At 56.5% G+C, this 16,717-nt stretch overlaps 1 protein-coding gene across 2 annotated transcripts; it reads left to right on the forward strand.

The window, feature by feature from the left end:
• The first annotated feature begins 1,257 nt into the window (after positions 1-1,257).
• Positions 1,258-8,935, forward strand: UPK3A (uroplakin 3A). Of its 2 annotated transcripts, XM_032416898.1 has the most exons (6): positions 1,258-1,378; positions 2,417-2,572; positions 3,524-3,803; positions 5,357-5,439; positions 7,092-7,224; positions 8,658-8,935. In XM_032416898.1, exons 1-6 carry the CDS (start codon positions 1,327-1,329, stop codon positions 8,815-8,817), a joined length of 864 nt encoding a protein of 287 aa, XP_032272789.1. In that variant the 5' UTR covers positions 1,258-1,326; the 3' UTR covers positions 8,818-8,935. The 2 variants fall into 2 exon arrangements, with proteins under 2 accessions (XP_032272789.1, XP_032272790.1); XM_032416899.1 differs by lacking the exons at positions 3,524-3,803; positions 5,357-5,439.
• Positions 8,936-16,717: the final 7,782 nt, after the last annotated feature.

Consider the following 16,717-nt stretch of genomic DNA (forward strand, 5'->3'; position numbering starts at 1 on the left):
TTTCCATCGTCAGGTTGCTGGAGCCCCTTCAAGCCCCTTCTGTGCCAGCACCTTGGACATAACGCCATCATCTTCGAATCCTTTAGTGTCTAGGCTCCTCTTGACACTCCCTGTCCCAGCTCCAGAGTCACCATGTCTCCAAGGGGCTTTGGTGCCTTTTACTGGGGACTGCTGTTTCAGGACCCAGAATGCTAAGTGGGGGCTCCTGCCACTTGGGAGTCACTAGAACAGACAGAGCTAAGGAGTTGTTATTTTGTTATAATAATACTACTAATAGAAAACTCCAGAAGTTCTTCTTCTTCCTCCCTTCCAAATCTCCCTCATCCTGTAGTGAGGACCTGGGTCCTGACCCCAGTTATACCCAGTTGCTACAGAACTGCTCTGCCCTCCCCACCACCTGGCTCCTGCGGACCAGGGCTCTGCTAGAGTCCTCTTTGCCCTTAGAGTGCTCTCTACAAGGGAGTGCTGTCCGACCAGCCTTCCGGAGTTTCAGACACGGTATTTTTCTGCACGGGGTTATGTCGTTCACACTATACCTGGATTCTTTACTTTCTGTTGGTTTCCAATTTGAGTTTCTCCCATCCTCCTTGACTTACGTCTTAAATGAAAAATGTAATATTTAAGGTGCTCTTTGAGAAAAACACGATTCCTGATGCTGGAAGGAACCCTCTAGACCAGGTGAAGCCCACAGCACTGTCCTCAAACGCTCCCCTGGGCAGCAGGCCTTTTGAAACAGCAGGGGCTGGGAGGCAGGACTGGGCTCCTCCCGTCTGGGCGTGTCCGGGAGTCCGTGTGCGGCCCTGGCCTCGCACCTGTGAACCCAAAGGGTCACACCGCGGGGTCTCCGGATCCTCACAGGCCCGGGACTTCAAGGTTCCCACGACGGCACTTTCTCTGATTAACCTGGTCCATCTCCACCAGAGCCCAGCCAGCACCTGGCATTTAGCAGGGTCTCCATCAATAGCTGTACGAATTAGCGCCCCCATTTCCCAGTGTGCAAAGGGCCGCTCACAGAGCGGATGATTAGGCGAGAGACGCTGTGAAAGCGCCGCCCCAGCCTCTGCACACAGTAGGCGCTTCGGTAAACGGCGGGGAAGGTCCCGCGGGGCAGGTGTGTGCCTCAGGCACGTAGCGGGGCGGGGTAGACGGGGAGGGGCGTATGCAAATAGCTCACGAGGAGGCCAGGGATTGGCCGGCGCGGGCGGGGGCGGGGGCGGGGCGCGCCGAGGGCTGGTCCCGGCCGCCAGGTGCGCTGACACAGAGAGGCGCTGGGCTCCCCGGCGCCCTGGACCACCCTGCCCGCGCTCCCGCGGCTTGTTCAGGGCGATGCCTCCTCTCTGGGCCCTGCTGGCCCTCGGCTGCCTGCGGCTCGGCGTGGGTAAGCGGGGAAGGGGAGAAGGAGGGGTGCCCTGGGAGGGCGGGCAGCTGAGTCCTCGGCCCTGATCCTCCCACCGTCCTGAGAGGAGTCGGATGGAAAGCAGCGTTGGGAAGGGGAACTTCGTGTATTCGCTCCAGGAATAGGCAGAATGCCTGCTTTGTGCCAAGCCCTGTGCAGGCTCTGGGACCTGGGATATTAATAATAAAGACAACCTTGATTAATAAGCTTCCTTGGGTGACGGTTCCAGGGCTCATGGGTCACAGGTCCCTGTTATGGTGAGAGACAGACACGCAGGGGGCTGTGGGAGAGCAGAGAACAGGCTGGACTAGACCCTGCAGATGCCTGGACTGGAGGAGATGGAGGGACATTTCAGGGGAAGAGGCAGCGAGGGCAAGTTCAAGGAGGGAGGCGGCATGGTCCCTCCTGGGATTCTCTTGACCGGTCCATCAGCGTGGCTGGAGCGTAGGATGGGGTGGTGTGAGGTGGGGGGCGTGCTTGGGGTGAGGCTGGAGACCCAAGGAAGCAAAGCCCAGAGCTTTGGGACTTTGGTGCCCCTCCAGAGAGACTGCACCACGTTGGAGGCCCCTCCAACACAGTGGGGAGCCAGAGAAGGGGCCCAGCAGAAGAGTGACAGGGTCAGATTTGCATGTTAGAGAGCAAAGGACTGGGGAGGGGGGAGGCTTGTTTCTGGGGTCCAAGTGAAGAGAGTGGGACTCCCAGACTGGGCTGACTGGGTGAAGAGATGCTTAGGAGAGGCAGTGGGGTTCTTGGCAACTGACCATCTGTGGGTGGAGAGAGAGGGCAGCAGTTAGGCTGGACTGCTTGGTTTCTGGGGCGGGGGAATGGCTGGTGGGGGCAGGAGTGCTGCCTGGGTCTGAGACAAATTCCTGAGACGGCCCATGGGGAGGGTGAACCCCAGTGCCTCGCACACCCTAGGTGCCCAGTAACTGTATGCAGACATGGGGGGGGCACAGAGTGTGCCCATGGGTGTGGACAGTTCTACTGGGGGTCAGCTCCTGTCCTCACTGCCTCTTCTAGGTGTGAACCTCCAGCCCCAACTGGCCAGTGTGACCTTTGCCACCAACAACCCCACCCTCACCACTGTGGCCTTGGAAAAGCCTCTCTGCATGTTTGACAGCTCAGTGGCCCTTGGCAGCAACTATGAGATCTACCTCTATGTCCTCGTCGACCTAGGTAAGGGTTCTGCTTCCCTTGGGCTGAGCTGAAAGGGGCTTTGGCCTGTCTGCAGGAGGAGGAAAGGAGGCTGGTAGTGGGATGCTCTAGCTCTATCATTCAACCTCCCCCCCCAGCCATGTACCTCACTGACAGGCACCTGGGCCAGCCCTGGGCTGCATGGTGCGGCCACACATCCGTCTTTGCCCTGGAGAGATGTGCAGGCTAGTGGAGAAATAAAGACAGCACCCATCACTGAGCACATACATCATGCTCGGTGCTTCGCGGACCTTGGTGCTTATGTTTACAACCAGCCTGCAAGACAACTGTCCCATCACAGAGCAAGGAATCAAGGCTCACAGAGGTGGGATAACTCACGGGAGCTCCCAGGCTGGAAAGTGAGCCCAGATCTCTGTGGTGCCTCAAGCCCCAGCCCTTTCCCCGGCTTCCGCAGTGGGTCACAGCTGGTGTTGGCGAGGGGAACCATGCACTTGGACCCACGTGCTCTGGGTCAGCCCTGCCCGTTCCCCAGAGCAATCCTGGGCTTCTGGGAGAAGGAACCCAGGGACAGCCTCTTACATTTCTGGCAGCCGGTCATTTACAGCAGCTCATTCAGAGCCATCACCTGGGCCCGGAGCCCATTCTGTGCACACTGCGGGCCGCTTCTCTCCCATTCCCCTGGCCAGGGGGCCAGCCTCTCAGGGGGAAGATGACGGAAGTCTGTAGGGGTGGGAGGACCCGTAAGATCTTACTGGCCGGTAGAAAGAGGAGCCTTCCTCTTGCCCAAAGTCAGCGGTGTTCCTGTCTATCTGCCGCCAATGCACAGGGAGCCCCTGAGCAGGGCCTGACCCTGCCTCCGCCTGGGACCCCAGGGCCCAGCACAGCACTAGCTCAGAGAGGATGTTCGGGGGTATTGGGTGACCGGCTGAGCTGGGGTGGCCAGGAACCTCACTGCTGACGCTGTCTCTGCAGCCAGCTCCAGGAACGCCTCCGTGCAGGACCGTAGCAGGACCCCGCTGAGCTCCACGTTCCAGCAGACAGAGGGAGGGAGGACGGGCCCCTACAAGGCTGCGGCCTTTGACCTGGCCCCCTGCAGCGACCTGCCCAGCTTGGATGCCCTAGGGGATGTGGCCCGGGCCTCGGAAATCCTGAATGCATACCTCGTCAGAGTGGGTGCCAACGGGACCTGCCTGTCAGACCCCAACTTCCGGGGCTTCTGCAACCCGCCCCTGTCTGCAGCCACGGAATACAGGTGGGTGTGAGTGGCTGCGGGGGCAGGGCAGTTATGCTCCCATCCCCACTCAGGGAGACCCAGGAGGGGTGAGGCGTGCGAGGCCACATTTCTCGTGCCAGGACTGTCCCGGGTCTCCTGAAGGGGCATGCTTTGGGCTCTGCGACCGGGCCAGGGCCCATGCACTCAGAAGGACCCCTGCTTGGCTTAATCCTCTGCCATTGCCATCTTGAAATTCTTCATTGTTTTTTAACAGGGGACCTGCATTTTCATTTTGCCCTGGGCTCCACAAATTCTGTGCCTGGTCCCAGCTCATCACCCGCGTGGCAGTCATTTACCCAATCTGCTTCATTTGCCAGGGGAAGAAACTAGCTGGTCCGGAGAGGGAGGGGGGTCACCGCTTGAAAAGCAGCGGCCCCACCCGAGCTAGAGCCGCACTGAAGGCTTTTCCAGCTCCCACCTCATCTTCCCCTTTTTCCTGCCTCCTTCTGGCGTATCCTTTTGTGCCCCTCCCCTCGCCCCAGCAGGTCCCTGATTTCTTTCCACACTTATTTCTTTCCTGTGCAGAGCTCGGGGCTCAGGCCTGATCCGTGGCCATGGGGTCTCGTCTGGTGCCAAAGCCTTGGGTACTCACTCCCGTTACCGTGGAAACTCCTAAGGCCCAGTCTCTGCACCTGCTAGGCACACGGGGGGCCCAGACCATCGCTCGCCTGCCGTCCTGTCAGGCTTGCCTCTCCTTTGGCCTTGGCCACAGGGCAGGATGAAAGCCTTAGTGTCTGGTCCCCACCCTCAACCTCTTACCTCTGACCTTGTTCTCAGTGTGGGAAAACCTCCTCCTACCTCCTCAAACCTCCCACCTGGGGGACACAAAAGCACATATCCCAGCTTCTGGAATTCTCTTCAAACTCAGAGAAATAGGAGATTAGGCAAAACACTGGCGGCTGTAGAGATTTTAAGGGTCTTCATTTTTTTTAAGCGTTAAATGAGAGGCTGTTGGTTTTTGAGTTCTCAGAATAGCCATCATTTTAAACTGACCGTATCTGAGGCCCCAAGTGGGCTCTGGGAATCTTGTGCTGATCTTCCTTTATGATTAGTGACACTCAACTGGGGCTTTCTACGTAGAGGGGCAGCCCTGTGCCAGGGCAGTTGGGTTGGGAATGAATATTGTTACTTTTTTTTTTTTTTTTAAAGTCCCTTTTGTGATACCAAGGAGCAGGCTGGGAATGGTGGAAGGCAAGAATACTATGAGGATAAATGGGTCGCTCTTCAGCAAATATGCTACACTCATCCTGTAGATAATAGAGAAACAGGGGCCCCAGAGGGAGAGCTGAGAGGAGGACCACTGACCCTGAAGTCTTCATGGAAAGGGTCCAGGGGCAGGAAAGGGGGGGGGACGGCGCCAAGGCCAAGTCCAGCACTGTCCTGTTGCCCAGAGCCCACCCTGTGGCCGCTAAATTTCCATCTCCTGGAAGGACCCCCTCTGACCCCCCACACCCGCCATCCTAATCCCTCCACCTGCCTGTGGCCGGGCACACAGCTTGGACAGAAGTCCGCCTCTCTCCGTCTCCCTACAGGTTCAAGTACGTCCTTGTCAATATGTCCACGGGCTTGGTACAGGACCAGACACTGTGGTCCGACCCCATCCGCACCAACCGGCGTAAGTGATGGGGCTGGGCTGGGGGGCGACCCTCAGGGGAACGTGGGAAAGCACACTCAGACTGTCACTCAGAAAAGTCTCCCCAGACACAGGCAGGCTGTCGGGTTGATGAGAAAAATGCATCTTAAAATGGTTTGACCTGAAATCCCCCCTCCCCCTCCGTTCCCTGAGGGCCGGGTGCTGTGGGAGAGGCAGGTGAAGGATAGGCCGGCATGACTGAAGTCAAGGCATTTGCCTCCAAGGGGCGTGGAGTTTACCCTGTCTTTCCATCCTAACCCACCCCTTTGTGGAGACCTCACAGCCACGTGAGATGGATCCTGATGGTTCTGGATGGCTCTGGAGGCTAGGACCCAGTGCAGGGGGTGAGCCTGGGAGGGAGCAGGAGTGCTGCCCACCTCTCCACCCCGTTCTCTGGAGACTGGGTGGGTTTCCTAAAGGTAGGGGGCTCAGAGGCCCAGGCATCTGCCTGTGGCCCTGCCCTGTCCCTCCTCAAGCCTCCATCTGGGTTCTCAACACCATCCAAGGTTTATACCCAGAATCGTGTCTACAGAACCTAAGGGCAACAGAAGAGATTTCAGATGGTAATCTTGATAGCACCCAACCCTAACTTTAGAGACCCCTCCCCCATACCTTGGCTCCCAAGATGAGACTTCATGCTATGATGGGCTCAGCCTAGAGCCGAGAATTTTACCTGTAGAGCCCCCCGCCCCACCCACGGTAAGCTTACAGGGCACGCAGTACCTCTGACAGGTTGCTTGAGGTCACACGGCTAGTGAAGGGCGTAGACAGACAGGCGTGTGTGTGCACGCATGTGGCTGGGGTGGCCCCCTGCCTGCCCTTCCAGGGGCATGCCCATGTGTTGCCATCCCCCTGCAACAGGGCTGCCCTGGGACCGAAAGTGCTGAGTTCAAGCCCAGCCTCTGCGCCTCACTGCTCTGTGAACCCCTTAGGACCTCAGTCTCCACATCTGAGAAGTGGGAAGAAAAATCTTTGCTCTGCCTCCCCAGGAGGGTTCCTTGGAGTAACCCAGACAAAAGCACTAGGCCTGGTTCTTTTTGGGCAGGGCCTGAGGTCAGTTTGTGGGGAGAGTATGCCCTTTGGGACCAGACAGGTCTATAGACTTGAGTCTGGAGTCTGAGTGCCCTTGAACAGGAACTCAACCTCCCTCAGCGGCAGTGAGCGATCTACAGAACGAGGGTCTTGTCGGGTCTACATGGGACAGTGGCCAGAAAGCGGCCGGCTCACAGGAGGACCTATAAATTGTTCACTTAGTTCCAGAAGGGTGACGCGGGCCAGAGCAGAGGGGGACCCTTGGTGCATCCAACTCCCTTAGACCCGGGCCCTTTGTCGCATCTTTAATTGTTTATAATCCGTGTCCCATCCATTTCACCAGAGGAGTTGAGTTCATTTAGAATTTAAAATTATGCAGAAAGACAGTTAAAAGAGGAAGAGACGAGACACACGAGGGAGTTGGGAAGTAGGGGTGGGGCAAGCAAGTTAATTGCACCCCGGACCTGGGGGAGACTGACTCTGACCTGGGTCCCCGCTCCATCCTGAGACCTGAGGCTGCCAGGCTGGGGGGCCCCTGTGTGTCCTGGGAGAAGGCTGAGGGGTGCGGTGTCTGGGGAGTAAGTGGGCCTGTGTCCTGTTAGTCACCCCGTACTCAGCGATCGACACGTGGCCGGGCCGGCGGAGCGGGGGCATGATCGTCATCACGTCCATCCTGGGCTCCCTGCCCTTCTTCCTGCTCGTTGCCTTTGCTGGTGCCATTGTCCTCAGCCTTTTGTGAGTATCCGCCAGCTGGAGGGCAAGACTCAGGGGCACCCTGGGCACGCTCCACCCAGAGGGTCTCCCGAGGCGGGGGTGAGCCCAGAAGGCAAGGGAGCTGCCTTCCACCCTGGGCGGGGTGGGGTCTGGTGAGAGGGGAGCAGTGTCCTGGGGTCGTTCAGCTGGGGAGGGAGGGGCTCAGCAGCGGGGCTTTGTGGGCGGGTCTCAGCTCCGACACCTCTCCTTCTATGCCTCAACTTCCTCATCTGGGAAATGGGGATATTAATAAATCTTATCCTCCCTGTGGAGTCATGACGGTTAAGTGACATAATCCCTACAGAGTTCTTAGGGCAGCACCTGGATACTCAACAGCTATTAGCTTCTGTTGTCATAATTCACCCACTGGCTGGACAGGTGGGGAAACTGAGGCCAGGGGGGTTAAGGGTGGCCCAAGGTCACACAGCCAGTTAAAACAGAGCTGGGGCCAGAGCCCTGGTCTCCTGACGCTACCAATAGCTCTGAGGTTGGGTTAGGTCTCCTGTGGGCGTCTGGAGCGGATGTCTGGAGCAGGTGTGCACACAACCCACTAATCCTGGGAGGCTGGCACAGGGGCTGAATCAAGGCACCAGCAGGTGCTGTGGGAATCCGGAGGAGGGTGGGGAAGATCCTGCCTGGAGCACCAGGGTGGGCTTCCTGGAGGAAGGAACAACAGGAGCAAAGTCTCTTCAGGACAGGGATGAATCATGTGCTTCTCAGCGAGAGGGAGGGAGCCCCCGGGAGGCTTTGAAGATGGTGGGGTGCCTGTCCCAGTGTGGATGGGGGAGCAGACGGGAAAGCTTCTTGGAGTAGGTGAGATTAAGTGGACACAGGAATTAGCCATGTGGAAAGAGCCATGTGGGTGGGGGATGGAGTAGAGGGCAGTGAACTTGCAAATCAGGTTGCCCTCTGACATTTAAGTAATAAAAACACAAATAATAGATAAGATTAGCCACCAAGAGTCTGGTCTGTCTGGCCAGACCTGGGAGCCGTCAGGACATGCTTATGTCCCTCCCTCCTTTTGGACAACACGTTCTTCTGGCACCAAAGGTCCTGTTATCCGACTTTGGCCTGGCTCTTCCATTTATCCCCCTCTGTCCCCACCCCAGCTCCAGCTCCACCAAACTTCCCAGTGTTGCCCCAGAACTCTCAGCCCTTCCTATCACATGCCTGGAATGCCTTTCTCAGCCCCCACGCTCCTCCTTCAGGGCATAGTAACTGCTCGCTCCGCTCCTCCAGGAAGCCTTCCTGTGGCTCCCACCTAGACTTGCCCATTCTGTCCGGTTATTCTTTGCTGTGCATGCATAAGACAACATCTGTGAAAGCCGTGTCTAAGTAGAAAGTTCCTGACCAGCTAGAGGGGTTTAGGCTTGCTCTGTGCCCCTCACCCTCACCCTCTCCATCCCCTTGGTCAGGGACACGGGCAGCTCAGACAGGGAAACGACACACGACTCCCAGATCACGCAGGAGGCCGTCCCCAGGTCCCTGGGGACCTCGGAGGCTGCGTACACGTCTGTGAACCGGGGGCCGCCGCTGGACAGGGCTGAGGCGTACACCAGCAAGCTCCAGGATTGAACCTGGGCACCGCCCCTGGGCGGCCGCATTCTCCCCGCCTGGCCTCAGGGGCCTGCGCGCAGCAGGTGCTCATGCCCTGACCCCACCCGCGGAGGAACAGGGCATGTTGGTCCAACTTGCAGGAACAATTTTAATAAAATCTTCCCAAGATTCTGAGTTCAATAGAGATGTACCGAATGAACAAGTGAGATGGTGGATGAATGAGTGAATGAGTCGATGTCATATGGAGGGGTTGAATTGTCTCTCTAGAGGGCGGGGCAGGGGGCTAATTTTCAGTCAGAGTGGAAGTGGTGAGGGTTAGGAAAACTGGGGCTGTCAGAACATCTGGAAGATGGGGGAACCTGTCCCACCCTGATCGCCTCTCATGAGCTGGGGGGGGGTCCTGAGAGAAGGGCTGTGCATGCAGTCATTAGATGGTATTTGGAGTTCTCTGGCTATGAGGAATGGAAGCCAACTGGGCCCCCCGGGGGCAGGTTCTGGCGGCTCCTGTCACTCCCAGCAGCCAGCTCCTTCCCTCTGGGGCTCAGCTTTCTCATCTGTAAAATGGGCTGATGTAAATGGCTGATTTCAAGGCTCCTTCTCAGCTTTCCCTGAAGGCCCCACAGTGGGTGGGCAGAAGAGGCTTCGGGACACAGAAGAGGGGCACCAAGTCCACTTGGGGGGTGAAGGGACTCTCCCAGTCCTGCTTCTCGGCTCAGATGACTCACTTCTGTCTTCTGAGCCAGGTAGCAAGACCACTTCCCTTTGGGGAATGTGCAAAACGAGTCACAGTTCCGCTTCCCATCACCAAAAGGAGAAATTTGTCAGAGCAGGACTGGGTTATAAAGCAGGAACGCTACCCACCAGCTGTGAGGAAGGCTGCATTCCTGAGTGGCAGCATGCTCCCCACTGGCCCTCATCAGCAGTGGTCGGATGGGGTGCTCTGAGGGCCCCAGATCATCCTCTGGGGGCACAGATGCTGAGACAGCCACAGATCCGCTAGAGGGTTCCAAAGCTGAGGAGGCTGGAGGCAGAAGCTGTGGGAAGAAACCTAAAGGCAGGGAGGGATCAGGAGAAGCCAGAGCAGCTGAGGGTCCCAGGAGCTGAGAGGAGCCCAGTCCCTGGGCAGTGGGGACGGGAGGGAGTGATGGTGCTGCTCTCAAGAGGGCACCCAGCCCGGGTGTGCCTTGGACCAGCTCCCAATCCCTCAAGACTGTCTTGCAGGACACAGGAAGCTGGCCTGGGCAGCCACTGGAATTCCCGCTTCCCCCGTCTTGTGCATCCTCCCCAGCCCTGCCTCAGTTAGGTCCTTCCAGAGCTTCTCTCAGAGAATCCCCAGCAGCAGCAGAGGGGAGGCAAAGCTCTCTGGAAGTCTGCTGTTGTTGGAAATTCATGCAAGTTTGCATTCTGCTTTATAACATGCCTGTATTTATTTTATTTTTAATTGAGATGAGATTCACATAACATAAAAGAAACTATTTCAAAGCAAACCAGTGTCATTCAGTACATTCTCAACGTTATGCAACCATCACCTCTACCTAGTTCCAGAATGTTTTCATCACCCCAAAAGGAAACTCTGTACCTATGAAGCAGTGACTCCCCATTTCCTCCTCCCCCATCCCGTGTCCCTGACAGCCACGGATCTGCTTTCTGCCTCTATGGATTCACCTGCTCAGGACACTTCATATCAGTGGAGTCATACAATGTGTGACATTTTGTGCCTGGCTGCTTTCACTTAGCATCCTGTTCTTGAGGTTCACCCACATTGTAGCAGGTGTCAGAGCTTTGTTCCTTTTTATGGCTGAGTAGTAAGTAGTCCATTGTATGGATCTCTCGTTCATCCATTGGTGGACATTTGGATTATTTCCCCCACTTGGTTATCGCGCTACTGTTTGGCTATTTAGAACAGTGCTGCTCTGAGCATGCGTTTTCATGTACTTGTGTGAACACCTGTTTTCAGATGTCTTGCGTATGTACCTAGGAGTGGAATTCCTGCGTTACATGGCCATTCTATGTTTAACATTCTGGGAACCACCAAATTGTTTTCCAAGTGGCCATACCATTATGCATTCCCACCAGCGATGTCACCTGTATTTATTTATTTATTTATTAAAAGATTTTTATCTATTTATTTGACAGAGAGACACAGCGAGAGAGGGAGCACAAGCAGAGGCAGAGGGAGAGGGAGAAGCAGACGTCTCACTGAACAGGGAGCCTGACGCGGGGCTTGATCCCAGGACCCTGGGATCGTGACCTGAGCTGAAGGCAGACACTTAATGACTGAACCACCCAGGCGCCCCACCTGTATTTATTTTAGTATCAAAACAGCTGGAGTGCATCGGTCGCTGTGGAGAGGGCCCCAGAATTATTCTATGGATTTGGGTCTGGATCCATTCCCTCCGCTCCCCCATTTGAAAAGCAAGACCCCCAGGTAACCTGAGCCCCTCTCTGTTAGCAGCAGCTCCCCCCTCCCTGGACCAGCTGGTCAGTGGCTGTCTCTTGATGCCAAGTCCTCTTTCCACCGGCCTGGCTGATTGAGGCTCCGGGGAACATGAACTTCCAGCCTCAGAGACACTTTAGCACCAGCTCATGACACAAAAGCTGAAGGGACCAAGCTGCTGGAATGCAGATGGGCAGACGCGTGCTGGGGCTGTGAGTAAGTGAGCAAATGAATGGTCGCTCGTCCATTGCTCAGGCAGGACCCAGCTCCCTTGGTGATGAGTCTCCTCTCCCCAGGGACCATTACTGAGGCCCTGCTTCTGGCCCCGAGGAGACTCCGTTGGGAGAGGCTGCTGGTCTCGTGAGTAAGGCCTGGCCTCTCTGGAATCAGACAGATCTGACTCACCCTGTCAGCCCGGAGACCTTGGGTGACCCATTGCGCCTCGTGCAGGCTCTGTGTCCTCATTTGTAAACAAGATGCCGTGAGTGGGATGCAGAATACACCCACTGTGCGTTCGTGAGGATGAATGGAACTGTCGTTACTGTGCCTCCCTCCACCACGGCCCCCCTGCTCGCAGTTGTCATCGTCTGTAGCGGTGTCTAGACTGAGCTGGAGGGCAGGATTCATGTCCGTGACCCCCTGTCCCCCAGCTCAGCACACGGCAAGGGCAGGAAGGGCCAAAGGGAGTCGGTGTGACTTCTGGGTCTGGGGCTGGGACGGCTGAGTACCTGGGGGTGCCCTCAACCAAAATGGGGGACAAGCAGGTTGGGTTGGAGGGAATCAGGATTTGGGGGTCACTTGTAAGTTGCCTCTGATGTAGCAGATGGAGCTGAGCCGGAGACAGTGGTGTGCTCAGGTCTGGAACTTCTGGGGGAGCTCAGCATCAGGGCCACATCAGGACTGGAGGTATCAGAGGAGTCAGATTACATTGTTGGCTCGATTACCCACTGCCCACCCCCCACACTTTGGAAAGGTTATACTTGCCTTCTCCACCGGCGTCAGGCCCCACCCGGGACCTGCTGCAGCCACTTCTGAGCGGCGGCTCAAGAGCCATCCGGTGGTTCCCCTCTAGCGAGGGAGCCTAGCGCCCGGGGGCTGCCCTGCCCGCCGGGGGCAGGAGGGAAGGCCCGTGTGTGGAGCACAGCCTCAGCCCACGGGTGCCGCACCCAGGAATGAGACCTTGTGTTGCAGACCCTTGAGACTTAGAGTTGGCTGTCGCTGGAGGGGAACAGCTCCTAGCCTGTGCCCAGAGGCCCCTGCACATAGTCACATGGGCCTTGGAGGCAAGGCTTCCCCACGGCTGCTCTGGGTCTTGGCCAAACGCCCTGTGATCCCCCCAGCACAGGCGAGCAGCAGAGGTGTGGGAGTTGCCACCACAAGGCTGCGTGGCTCCCATCCCCGGGTTCTGATGAGGTTTGAGGCTTCCTGCCTCACCTTCCTCCCCTCCTGGGGGTGCGGCTGTAGCAGGAAAGCTCGGCCCGGGGTGTCCCACTACTCCTGCGACAGTCGACAGTCGCCTACCCCTTCTGTTTCAGGGTCAGCCTGCGGGACATGGAATGCAGGGACCCGGGGGCTGGCTTGGCTCTCCTTTGCTATCTGCATCTCACAAGGAGTTCCATGTGTTTGTTAGCAGCCGAATCCAGCCCCCTGGCCGTGACAGTCATGTTACAGCACAAGGCCCAGCAGGCTTTCTGATGCTGAGCCAACATGACGTGTGGAGCCCTGGGACTGGCTGGGGTCACTAATGGGGGACACAGAGAAGGCAAAGGACAGAGCCCGTGCAGCATGGGGACCGGGAAGGAGGGATGCCCAAGGGGCAGGAAGAGAACTCACTGGAAAGCTGAACCTTACCTACCCTCTGTGACCCCACTCTGTGTCTGGCCTCTAATCTGCTCAGCCCCAGAACCTGCCAGTCATGGAGACAGCGACACTGTTGCTCACCGTGTCCCCCCAACACACACTTCTCTGGACAAAACAGCCTGTCTGGAGTCCTTCGATTGGTCCCTGTGGGATATGGCTCCCACTCCCCTCCCATGCAGCACCGGGGGTGGGGGGGCGGGGAGGTGAACCAGCATCATTCAGAGGGTGAGTTTAAGGCGGAGGCCAAGGCTTTGCTAACTTCCAGCCAGCTCTACCCAATCTGAGCAGAACAACCCAAGCAGGTGGGCAGAGGTGGGTGGACCATGCTGAGTATGGCTCATGAGTTCTAGTCGGGACTGAGGCCTCACAGAAACTTCTAATCATACAGACCCACAGGAGCAATTTTCCTAGCTCACTTCTCGGATTCTGAGGTGGCCCCTGTCCCGTCTGTCCCATGGCTGAGATGGTAGGGCCTTTAGAGCGGAGCTCTCTGCCTCTGCATAGATACCGCTTCACCTTCCTTTCCACCCCAGTCACAGCTCATCAATTAGCTAAAAACACAGGCATGCTGTGTGACCTGGAGCAAGGAAGTAACCTCTCTGGGCGCCCTTGACCTCATGTGTGCAAAGAGGGTCAGAATGCTAGGGAAGCCTGCTCTAAAGTAGGTGATTTTTTTCCTGAGGTCTGATCAATCACAAAGTGATGCCATTCAATTCAACCCAATAGAACCCTGAACCCTGGGCTTAGGAAAGCTTGGAGCCACCCATCCGGGCAGAAGAACAGAAATGCACAGAGGAATCGTCAGAGCAGAGCCTCAGACAGAGCACGGTCTGGCCTTCAACACACAGGTCAGGCTAGAAGCACAGTAGGAATCAGGGCTGAAATAGTCAGGAAGGCTTCCTGGAGGAGGTGGTACTTTTCTCAGATCCCTACCATTTCTAGACCCAGAGCTCCTGAGGCCCCAGGTCATAGTCCATGGCCCTGTCACTGGTGGATAGATGCTGAGTAAACAGTGACAAGTTCCTGGGATGTCGTATTTCTTGTTCCTCCAATTTTAATTAATAATTCTAAATTTTACAAGCAACACAGCATACAGGCTGCTTGAGAAAAGAGAAGAGGAGGCCAGGGTGCCCTTGAGCGAGGCCTCAGTCTCATGTCCCGTGCTTCTCTTTGGGGTACCGAGGTTACTGATTCATTTTGTCTCCTTCCAGCCCCCTCCTCAGAGCCTCTCCTTGGCTGCAGAGGTGCCTACCATCACTCTTGCCCCTCCTTTGTGGCTCATGTGACCACCTGAGGATGGACCTGGAAATGCCCAGAGGCAAGTGCTGGTGTTCTGGGCAGCGTGGGGGCCTCGCTCATCTAGTTCGTCCCTTATGCCAGCTATGGGGCATACCTGGGGACATGGCTGCCCCGGGAGCTCAGGAACACCCACCGGGGCCCCCGGGCAACAGTCCCCTGTGGCTCCTCACCTGCCCAGGGAGCCCCCACCTCGTCCTCCAAAGCTCGCCCTCTCCTCCCACCCCCAGTGAGCTCCGGTGCCCTGTAAGACAATCCCAGGCCTCGGAACATGAAGAGGCAGTGGAGGAGGCTTGGCTCAAGCCAGACACGCTGTCATAACACAGAGAATGGCCCAGGGGTGGAAAACCATCCGGACACAGGTACATCTGTCCCTGCCTACCAACTCGTCTCCCTGCTCCCTCCCTCCCTCTTCATTCGGTTCTCTGGTCGGTGGTCAGGGATGCTGCTAAAATGTCACGTGCTCTCGCAGCCGCTCTGTTCCAGGTTTCACCAAGTGTAGACTGTGAGAGAGGTCCTACCCTGCATGCTGCTGGCTGCTGTCACTTCCCCCGGCCGTGGCAGTTCCCCACTGAGGGACACTCGGCTGTTTCCAGCCGGGGGCTACTAGGGATACAGCTGCCGGGAACACGTGTGTGAGCTTTGACGTGAACAGTTTTCATTTTCTTCCAGGATGAATACCCAAGGGTGCAATCGTTGGGTTGCAGGGCAAGTGCCTGGTCACTTTTTAAAAGAAACTGCCGAACCGCCACCCGTTTCAGGGTGGCTGGAAACCATTTACGTTTCTGTAGCAGTGGGTGGATGATCCAGTTTTTCTGCATCCTTCCCAGCATTTAGTGTTACTATTTTTTTCTTAAGATTTTATTTGTTTATTTGAGAGAGACAGAGAGAGCATTAGAGGGGGGAGGATCAAAGGGAGAAACAGACTCCCCGCTGAGCTGGGAGCCCGACGCGGGGCTCAATCCTGGGACTCCGGGATCCTGACCTGAGCCGAAGGCAGATGCTTAACCGACTGAGCCACACAGGCACCCCACCACTATCTTTTATTTTAGCCTTTCTATAGGTGTGCACTGGTTGTAACACTTCACACTCCCAACGGCAGCGCGTGAGAGTTCCGGTTTCTCCACACCCTCAACAACACTTGGTATGGTCAGTCTTTTCCATTTTGGCCATTTGAGTGGTGTGCAGTGCTATCTCATTATGGTTTTGATTTGCATTTCCCCAATGATTAAAAAGGCTGAGCATCTTTTCAGGTTCTTATTTGCCATCCATAGAGCTACATCGATGAAGCATGTGTTCAAGTTCTAGAAAATTGGGTTGTTTGTCTTCTTGTTATAAGTTATAAGAGTTCTTTCTATGTTCTAGTTGGGTCCTTAGTTAGATACACGTCTTGCAAATTTCTCCCTGGTCTGTGTATTGCCCTTTTATATTCATTGTGGGGTCTGTCCCTCACCCAAACTTCCTTTTTCTTTATAGCCTCGTCCCACTCTGACAGGTGTGTTTACTGCCTGCTTCCCCTCCTACAGTGTCAGCCCCGTGAGTTCAGGGGATGGTTCTCGGGCTGTGTCCTTAGCTCCTAGCAGAGTGTGCACTCAGTACAGATTTGTTCAGTGGCCATGCCAGTCCCCCTGGCCATATCACAGCTGCCAGGGGCTGGGGGACATGGATTGGTGAGTGGAGACCCTAGAGCAGGCTGTTGGAAACTTCCAGGTCAGCATCGGGGAGGCCTGAGCTGGGGCCTGTGCGTGAGTGGGGATGGGGCAGAAAAAAGGCCGGAGAGACTTTCCAAGGTGCATTGGCGAAGCTCCCTTCCTCCCTTCTCCTGCCAGCAGAGCCATCCCACTAGCCACACACACCCCACCTCCACCCAGCGCTGACATGGCAGCCCTACCTGCTGGCCTGCCGACAACACAAGTTCCTGCAGGAAACTGATGGGGGAGGGGGTGTCCAAAAGGCACAATTAGCTCCTTTTCCATTGGAGCGTCTATAGCATGCATGTGTGATGAGGGGACATAACCGCACAGGGTGAGGTTGTGTGTGTGCGGGGCATGTTATCCACGGGAGCTGTGGTCCAGGGTATGTGATGCATGGACGTCTGGCTTCTTACACAGTGCAGCGCATCTGTGTTACGATGTGGGTCTTCCCACACAATAAAGCAACAACTTCTTCTCCAGGATGGAAGGACTGTTGGCTGGTCTCTGCTGTCTTTTCTGTCCCCCCTCCTGGGGACCCTGTCGGTGACTCTGTGCCTTCTCTCCTCTCTGACAGTGCCAAGCTCCCTCTGTAGCCAGATAGCCCCTGGCAGCCGTACCAAGCAGATACCCA

The sequence above is a fragment of the Phoca vitulina genome, unplaced genomic scaffold (genome assembly GCF_004348235.1).
Source record: "Phoca vitulina isolate PV1807 unplaced genomic scaffold, GSC_HSeal_1.0 scaffold19, whole genome shotgun sequence".
NCBI lineage: Eukaryota > Metazoa > Chordata > Mammalia > Carnivora > Phocidae > Phoca > Phoca vitulina.

Bases quoted from the DNA above. Each gene is read 5' to 3' on its own strand.
- UPK3A (XM_032416898.1), top strand. From the start codon at position 1,327: ATGCCTCCTCTCTGGGCCCTGCTGGCCCTCGGCTGCCTGCGGCTCGGC. The intron at 1,379-2,416 runs GTAAGCGGGGAA...TGCCTCTTCTAG, and splicing joins CTGCCTGCGGCTCGGCGTGG to GTGTGAACCTCCAGCCCCAA. The intron at 2,573-3,523 runs GTAAGGGTTCTG...CTGTCTCTGCAG, and splicing joins CTATGTCCTCGTCGACCTAG to CCAGCTCCAGGAACGCCTCC.